At 28.1% G+C, this 9,228-nt stretch overlaps 2 protein-coding genes across 2 annotated transcripts; one reads left to right on the top strand and one right to left on the bottom strand.

Moving 5' to 3' along the window:
• Positions 1–987: 987 nt before the first annotated feature.
• On the top strand, positions 988–2,102 carry LOC112599038. The gene is made up of 3 exons (XM_025345742.1): positions 988–1,331; positions 1,538–1,699; positions 1,823–2,102. The coding sequence occupies exons 1-3, from the start codon at positions 1,120–1,122 to the stop codon at positions 1,872–1,874; spliced, it is 426 nt and encodes a 141-aa protein (XP_025201527.1). The 5' UTR covers positions 988–1,119; the 3' UTR covers positions 1,875–2,102.
• A 2,160-nt stretch (positions 2,103–4,262) lies between these two features.
• Positions 4,263–7,111, bottom strand: LOC112599207 (mitochondrial import inner membrane translocase subunit TIM50-C-like). The gene is made up of 8 exons (XM_025346021.1): positions 6,993–7,111; positions 6,762–6,923; positions 6,019–6,119; positions 5,760–5,879; positions 5,588–5,692; positions 5,244–5,499; positions 5,066–5,172; positions 4,263–4,283 (listed from the first exon to the last, which is right to left on the bottom strand). The coding sequence occupies exons 1-8, from the start codon at positions 7,075–7,077 to the stop codon at positions 4,263–4,265; spliced, it is 957 nt and encodes a 318-aa protein (XP_025201806.1). The 5' UTR covers positions 7,078–7,111.
• Between the last annotated feature and the right edge of the window lie 2,117 nt (positions 7,112–9,228).

The raw sequence follows: 9,228 nt of genomic DNA on the forward strand, positions 1-9,228 counted from the left end.
AGAATATAACATATTTAAACGTAATAGAAAATTGTATTTTTCTTATTATTGTTAGGCCCGTTCTTACAATGTAAAGCAGTGGTCTCAAACATACGGCCCGCGGGCCACAAGTGGCCCGTGAACCCCTTCTATGTGGCCCGTAATAAAAATACATTTTGAACAAAAATATGAAAATAGTGCAGCTCAAAAATAAAAATTATCAAATATTCAAGCTATTTTTAAATTTTAATTATAATTTTTTTTTAAGTTAACGATCATTATATTTTTTCAATGATAATTTTGTAGTAATAAAAAGTAAATAAATGGATTTTGTATGTATTTTTGCCTTCATTTTGTCTTTAGTTTCTAGTGTATAAGTATAAAAGTGACACTTAAAATTTGGCCCGCGAATTTTTTTTGAAAAAATATATGGCCCGTAGGTAATTTGAGTTTGAGATCATTGATGTAAAGTGTCGATTAACGCTAACCGGCGGTTCGTCTAATATTTTTATGGACAGTTGGTTCTTACAATCTCCGGTTAGGTGATTAGTCTCCGTAATGACGTTTCCGTAAAATGGTTACTTTACGGTCGGATTGAATGATGATAATCGACAGAATTATAACGGTTATCTTACCGGTAAACCACCATCAACCGGTAAGGCACTATAATATACATTATGTATAGTTCCCTACTCCCGGTCATACTGTATATCAGTGGTTTTCAACCTTTTTAACAATGTACCTAGCACACTTCTTCTACAACATTTTTGCAGCACACCAATTCATATAATACGTGAAATATATAATTTTATATATAATACACATATATATATATAAAAATACAAAATTAATTCCATCAATAGATTTATCGCGGCACATTTCAAAGGTGCTCGTGGCACACTGGTGTAATGGTGTGCCGCGGTCTGTGACACACTGGTTTGCCGCGACACCAGTTGTAATGTTGTAAACTACCGCTGTGGCGCTGTATACAATAGTATTAACTATTAAACAGCGACACAAACTAGTAAACTACTTATTGATCTTTTGTCGTTCGTGTTATAATTTTCGCCGACCATTTTGTGTTTTCGTCTTTTTGACATAAGTTGTGTATTGTGTTTCGATACTATATTCCGCATAATAATGTCTAGAGCTAAGCTTAATTCATTATTACTTGGCAACAGATTTGGTTCTGATTCTGATGAAGACCAAAAAGGTGATGATGACGCTCGAAAAAATGTATACTTTACAGCTTATAGTGACCCGGAGTTTATCAGAAAATTTCTTCTGAAAAAAACATCGGTGCTGCGCATTCTCAAGGAAATATCCGATGACATACTATTCTTTACAGCAAGGTAATTTGAATTGTCTTTATTACTTACTTAATTGATGTTTTATTTTGTTATGAGTGTACATAATAATGTAAGACTTAAAGAACCTATGAACTGTGCTAGTTTATTCTTTATTACTTTTAATGTATTAGAAATTAAACATTGCTAATAATTGATATCCTATAGTAACTAAACAAATAGGTAAGACTTAACCATTATTTATGTTTCAGTACTGATCCTAATACTCCAATGACACAGTTTCTGTTGACCCTTCGTTTTTTTGCTACTGGGAGTTTTGCAGTTACAGTTGCTGATTTCGATGGCATGAGTGTTGAAACTGCTGTGAAGATTGTAAAACGTGTGAGCAATGCGTTGACCTTGAATTATGATGGGTAATTAATATGTATAAATACTTTTTGTGTGCTATAATTATAACCAAATTTATTGTGTGTTACATGTTGGCTATTTAATACATTGCTCGTTTATGTATTATTAATTATGATTTGTTTTTATAGCATTATCAAGCCAAAAACACCCGTAGGTGCGAAAAACTCTGATGAACCATAATATTAACACAGTCGTCTTCAAAAAACTATTGATAAAAGGCAGAATCCGATTTCAATTCTTATTCAATATCTTTAATTTTAATACTTTTGTTTTAAAGAGATGGTGTTAAACATTTTCTCTACTTACTCTTTTCTTAATATTATATCACCACTGTAGATTACAAAATTGATACATTAATGTCTTCACAATATGTCAATATCAAAATAAAATAAAATTTCAGGCAAATAATTAATTTGTTGTAACTTTATAACTTATAAGTATTGATTATAAAATATTCTATAATCAATGTTATAAGTAACTTCTGCTGAATATCCTGTCTACTATGAAGTATCCTAACACTGGTAAAAGTATATACTTTAGAATATGAAATGAAAAATTAGATTATCGTTCATTAACAATTAACAGTAAATACTACCAATTTTATGATGCTAAATATTTGTATATATAATTTATTTTATTTTTTACAAAAACTACATCTTTTGAAATATTGAATATTCTTAATAACAGAATCACCATGTATGGTATTAGAATATCATAATTTATAACAAATAAGATTTTGGGTGTCACCTGCCTATTATATTATTTGTTGAATAAAATGGGATAAGCATAAAATAACATAGTTATTAAAATTTGAAATATATTAGTAAATAGTACATGGCGGTTATACCATAGAGTAATATAGTAGTAAAATTACTAGATTTGAAGCAAAAGAATTAAATAACAATATTTTATTAGTCTTAGAAATAAATAATAAGAATTTAGTAAATAGTACAAATCCAACAGCTGATTTTATAATATATTTTACGTATGTGCAACAATTTCTTAAAATATATTGAATACACGGTGTTTCAAAAGTCTTCATCCGATTACGAACTGATATAGTTCGGCGACGGTTAAACGCAGGTTAATGACCAATGTATTAATGGAAAGATTAGATAATCAAGTTTATTTTAAGTTATCTAGTTGATAAATTTGGCACCGTAATGGTTAGTGAACTAGGAATCGTTAGTTTGTTTCGTTATGGCGACTCCGCAACAGAAAGCATTTTGCATCTTACGTTTCAATAAGTGCGAGTCGGCGATAACCGTTCAACGTGATTTTCGAAGAACTTATGGAACTGAAGCTCCTACTGCTTAAAGCATTCGACGTTGGCACCAAACTTTCCAAGAAAGTGGTTGTCTGTGTGCACAGAAACGCTCAGGTCGACCTCGTACCTCTGACGAAAACATCGAGCGAGTTCGACAAAGTTTCGTTCGAAGTCCACAGAAGTCTACACGTCGTGCAGGCCTAGAGCTAGATCTCCCACATTCGACCGTTTGGCGTGTTCTACGACGTCGTTTGAAATTGAAGGCATACCGAATACTCTAACCGATGACAAACAAAAAAGGATTGATTTTTGCAATTTCATATCCGAAAAACAAGAAGAAAATTTGTCATTTGTCTCACGCATTGTTTTTTCGGATCAGCCAAGATTTCATCGGCGGAAAGTCAACCGCCATAATGTCAGGATTTAATACTTTAGAGCAACCACACGCAACTGTTGAGCATCAAAGAGATTCACCAAAATCAATGTTTTCTGCAATTTCCAGGAAAAGCGATATCTATTTTTACAGAAAACAGCAGTAGTAACGGGTAAATAATATTATCTAAAATATGTTGCAAATATGGTTGTTTCATAGTTATAAGTGGATAGTGATGAGTTTGTTTTTCGCAATGATGGAGCACCACGTGACGTGGAAGTTAGTTCACGTATTTAAACGGAACTCTAGCTGTGGATTACCGAAGGAAGCTTAATACCATCAATATTCATCCGCCACACCACGCTCCCCTGACCTTTCATTGAAAATGATTTTTATGGGCTACATGATAAAGTGTATGTACCACCATTACTACAAACTGGAAGAGCTTTAAAACTGTAACCAGAGCTGCCAGCGAATGCCGGACACCAGATTTGACCAGTAACGCTGGGGAAGAATTTGATTATCGGATAGATGTGTTGGGCGGCCGGTAAATTACATTGAACATTTCACCAAAGCAATAAAATTTGACTATTTTAAGAATATATTTTACCACTTTATTTAAACCTTATATTTCATTTTAATATAACAAATACATTCTAAATCGACAGACTTTGATTATACACCGTATAAAACAAAATCAGATTACATAGCTTAAAGAAAAGGCGAGTACAAAATACACTATAAAATATGGAAACTAAACGAATTTTAATTTTTAATTGTTCAGTTATAAAAACTTATATTATGAGAGAGATATTCACTATGCATTTATCAGGTATTAAGTACCATGCATAAATAAATTGATTGCATTTTTAGTACATCAAAATCCATGGTATCCATGAAACCACTATTCATTTGTTTATTTTTATTATTATTTTTCATCCTTAGTTTCCCTAAAAAGTATTTTAAAATAAAAATAATTAATTTATAATATGGTTCAATCATTATACTTATAAAATGATATAGTTAGTAATAGAACTAAAACCAAATCAACATATGTCTATAGGAGTCGTCTGATGAATGGTGTCTCACTTAATTTTTATCAATACTTATTGATAAAACAATTTATATTTTATTATTTGTCTTTTCAAAACTTGAAAATACATAAAATATTCAATTATCTAAGCTCTTTTATTTTGTATTAGATAATATTAATATCTATTGTACTCTTAATGCAGGTGCTTAAAACCTTACAGGTGTATACGACCTGCCCACTTGGAAAGGGGTGGGTAAGATAAGATTTATGTTTATAAATATGCTATAAAAATTTCTACATTTACAAAGAGGAATCTGAAGTCGGGTTCGAGAGGGAACGCTTAATGTTTTGTACTTTGCCACACCATAAAATTGATCGCAAGCGTACGCATGCGATGTTGCGGTATGATTGGTTTAATATCAATAATCAACTCTTGACATTATATTATTTAATATAAAATATGTTTTATACTTAAGATTATATGTATAATATCATACTAATTTATTTATTTTAAACTTGTAATTACTTGCAAATTGTATTAATAATAAGAAATTGTAAAATAAAAAATAATACATTGCGATTGTATTTAATTGTTTTAGCACAAAAACATACAAAATAAATTTAAAATGAAGCACACATATAGTTGCTTTAAAACACCAGTTGTAATAAAATAAAAATATTATTTAATATAATAATTTTACCTTTAATATTCTTTGATTTTCTCGAAATGCCTTTATAGGATCATCATATTGTTTAAATTCATTTAAAATCTCTCTAACATCTTTTTCTTCATTTACAAATACCGCTATAATTAATATTAAATTACACCAATATTCATAACAGTCATAATTAAAAAATTTAATAGAATAACCAAACCTTTTAAGAAGTCTGCAAGGTCAATAAGCGAGTTGTCATTTTCATCACCATTCCACCTAGGTATAATTAGAGTATTATAAGGATGAAGTTGTGTCCAACTCGTATTCCAATCTATTACAATGACTTTTGATAAATCACGATTAATTCTTTCAATATTTTTTACTAATTGACCATTTCGAAATTCAGCACATTGACGTGATAATCGATATTGAATCCAACCATTAGGATCAATTTCATCTAATATTGGAGAAGTAATCTTTAATAAAAATAAAATAACCATGTACTAATAAAATATATTTTAATAAATACAATTAAAATAATTGAATGTAAAAAAAAATACATACATAACCATTTTCAGCCGTGTATACAACTACTTCAAAAAACTTTCCAACTCTTTCCAAAAAATAGTCTACATTTGGCCTCTTTTTAAAACTCCAGCCTGTACTATACTGAAAATACAATTTAATTTATAATTAAAATACATCTTACTTATTAAGTGCAGAATTATTATCTTACACTCCATTCTGGATGTACAAGAAGATCAGTAATTTCTAACACAAGTGTATATCGAGGTTTATCATAATAATCTGGTAATGAATCTGGTAATAATTTATTGGTTGCAGGAATTGTAAACAACTAAATAATTCATTTAAATAAAAACAAAATTATTATCAAAGAAGTAGAAACTTAATGCATTTTTAATAATTGATTATATATTTAAATATTATTCTTAACATGTAACTAATTTATAATAAAATCCAAAAACATAACATACCTTATGATAAAATTCTATTTTAAAACATATCTGTTCATAGATCTTAACAATATGTGGAACATTTTTATTTTCTTTTTGAACTAAATCATCATCTTCAAACACTATGTTTTTAACAAAAATAAAAAAGATTATTTAAAAGTTATTAGGTTTTTAAAATCAACATATTTTAAATATATTTCAATTATTTAGATTTGTTTTAATTCAAAACTAATTGTATATCTTCAAAATGCATTTTAAATTGATGGTAGAATACTAATATTAAAATTATTCTGTCGGATTTGATTATTCAAAACCACAAATGTTGTTAATACTAAGCAATTCCAATGGTACATAAAAATTAGTTCATATGAAAATTGGAAAAAAAAAATTAAAACAAAATCAGTTAATTGGAGTATTAGTATAAAACACAGTGTTGAGTGTGTTGTAATGTATGGTTAGATATTAGTAATGTAGGAGAAGAAGCAAGTCCCTAGGAATGTAAAAAGTTCATGATATTTATAAATTCATAACAATAAAATTAAATTTAAGATTTCCACACACACACACTCGAGCATACAATTTAGAAAAAATTATTTTTTTTTGTAAATATTAACTTAAAATTATTATTAATATTATTTCATATTGAGAACTATTTAAGAACAAAACATAAAATGGCAAATTATTAAAATATATTTAATTTTTAATATTTTTATGTATTAGAAATAAGTAAGTACAAATTTAAAAGATTTAAAACAATTTACAACCTAGTAGATATCCTCCAAATGCTAATAATGATGCACCAAAAACCATTGAAGCAATTTTTATAGATTTTATTAGGAGCTGTTTTAAATATCTTGTTTCAGATTTAGCAGAACCATTAGAAATGGGTCGTGGTAGAATTACACGTTGATACTTGGACCAATTATCTAAATAACAATTTAAATCATTATTTATTTATTTATTAAAATCATTATTATAATTTATTAATAACTTACAGTGTGAAGATAAAAATGTGTTTTGGTAATACTTTGAATTCAATGTAAGAATAATTAATTTATAGTTACAAGCACAAGTGTTCATTTTATTTAGTTATTATTTTTTTAATTTTCATTCAAAATTGAAAATAATTTACGAATAATTATATAATATACATATTATCACAGTGAATTTTCAAATAATTTTGAATTGAATACAATAAACAAAACATACTTTTAAATAAAATTCATAACTGTGATTATTTTTAAGGTGAAAATGTCATGGTTAATTCAAATTTTTAGTAAAAATCAATAATGTTAACGATACTTTAATACTATAATCTTAATATTTAATAATTGATATTTCTAATAATGACACATATAAATAATAATTTAATAAAAGGTAGTATTTATTATTATTATCCAAATTCCAAACATAATGAATCCGCTTTTATTCATGATTATGTTATCAATTTTAATGTTCTACCGTCCAGATAAACATTTTATTAACCATAAACCACCCTCTAAGAATTAATACGAACTAAGTATATTATCTTAGTTCGTGGAACTAATAACACCTAATAACAATTAATGATAATAATTATTATTTTGTGATACACATAGACTTATATATTGTATAAGTCTATGGTGATACACTACCTTCGCTAGTTCGCTACCACCAGGTTCCAACACGATTTAAGGTAATATTTTAAATCTTAAAATCCGGAATAACAATGATTTGAAGCTGTAATTAGTATAATATTCTTTGTATTGTTGTGTTCTATAATTCTTTTATCATATAAATCGTATAACATACTTCAATGTACGGTCCGCTAGCAATATTTGATAAGAGAATTCATCCCAAAATCATTGCTATATCATCAATTTGTATACATAGCTTCTATCTCCGAAAATCCATTGCTAACGTTCAATCTGTGCTTTGTGCTCCATTACTAATCAATATATATATTTAGGTATTAGATTCATCCATTTAGCATTACCTGACTGTAAGAAAATGTATTGCCGTTGTTCATCTTTATTAGGTATTTTCTTAATACCTAAAAATTAAATGGATTATAGTTTAAAATTTGAAACTACCTAAAAATTCCATGGTTATTTAGTTATATTTAAATTTGGTTCCTCTAGTACTTATATTTATCATCGTGATGTTTAATAATTTTCAATTAAATATTAATTCAAAAGATTTTATTATGATGGTAAATTAAATGCTTTATATTATCATGTTATTATTTTTAATCTATTTGCTCAGGTTCCTAGTCATTGTTTTTAAATGGATTATTGAACGTAAGCTACTCTAAGATGTCCGTTTGTAAACACCAAGATGGAGACAAATGAAAATGCATACTAGTGTAGTGGCAGTAGGCTATCCTCAAAATATATGAAGTAATAAGAAATAACCACCATCAACAACAATGATTCATCCATATAATACTCATCTACTGAATAGTTAGATCACCACCACCACCTTCTTGAGTTAAACGGTAGCAAGCGCTTTCTACTTAGGATGGGAGCAGCGCCAGTCATCACTGTATTTTCAATGTTATAATATACATGTTACACCGTTAGAGAATATAAAGATATGACGAATTTTAAATTGTTAAATCACGGTTTAAGGTTTTATAATCATGATATGATAATTTACCAGCATTTCGCATAAATTTAAATAATGTTATAACTATTAGGGTATTTATGCAAATAATTATAGGTAAATTATAGATTCGACTATAAAGTATGAAAATTTTGTTGTTCAGTACAGTTCAGAGAATTTAATATAAATCCGCATTTCCAACTTTTTTTATAACATTTGAACTTACGTGCACAGTGCAGTTTACAGGTAACAAGTTGATTTTCTTGGTTGTTGAAATTATTAATTTATTATTTTAAAATAGCTTATTATTTACTTTATCATGAGAGTCGGAGGTCCATTTCACAGAGATAGATAATAAATATATAACAATTATTATAACAGGTATAATATCCAGTATCACACGAATTTTGCTAGATGACAACTGAATAACCGATAACTGAGTAACGGATAGTGTGATCACTGACTGCATTTATGTATTAATGTTTCATATAGCCCCATGGTAGCAGCATCATAATCAATGACAGTGGTGTAATCAGCATATTCGATAACAGAGTTGACATACATCACATAGAGCAAATCCGGAGATAAACTTCACTCAGCCATGGTTACTGGTGCTAACAGCACACGTAACTGAACGGGCGCACACCA

Source organism: Melanaphis sacchari, unplaced genomic scaffold (genome assembly GCF_002803265.2).
Source record: "Melanaphis sacchari strain LSU unplaced genomic scaffold, SCAv2.0 Contig4_pilon_pilon, whole genome shotgun sequence".
NCBI classification, from domain to species: Eukaryota; Metazoa; Arthropoda; class Insecta; order Hemiptera; family Aphididae; genus Melanaphis; species Melanaphis sacchari.

Coding starts and splice junctions, on each gene's coding strand:
- LOC112599038 (XM_025345742.1), top strand. CDS start 1,120: ATGTCTAGAGCTAAGCTTAATTCATTATTACTTGGCAACAGATTTGGT. Junction 1,332..1,537: donor ATACTATTCTTTACAGCAAG/GTAATTTGAATT, acceptor TTTATGTTTCAG/TACTGATCCTAATACTCCAA. Junction 1,700..1,822: donor TTGACCTTGAATTATGATGG/GTAATTAATATG, acceptor TTGTTTTTATAG/CATTATCAAGCCAAAAACAC.
- LOC112599207 (XM_025346021.1), bottom strand. CDS start 7,077: ATGAACACTTGTGCTTGTAACTATAAATTAATTATTCTTACATTGAAT. Junction 5,693..5,759: donor TTGTACATCCAGAATGGAGT/GTAAGATAATAA, acceptor TTGTATTTTCAG/TATAGTACAGGCTGGAGTTT. Junction 5,173..5,243: donor CCTTGCAGACTTCTTAAAAG/GTTTGGTTATTC, acceptor TATTAATTATAG/CGGTATTTGTAAATGAAGAA.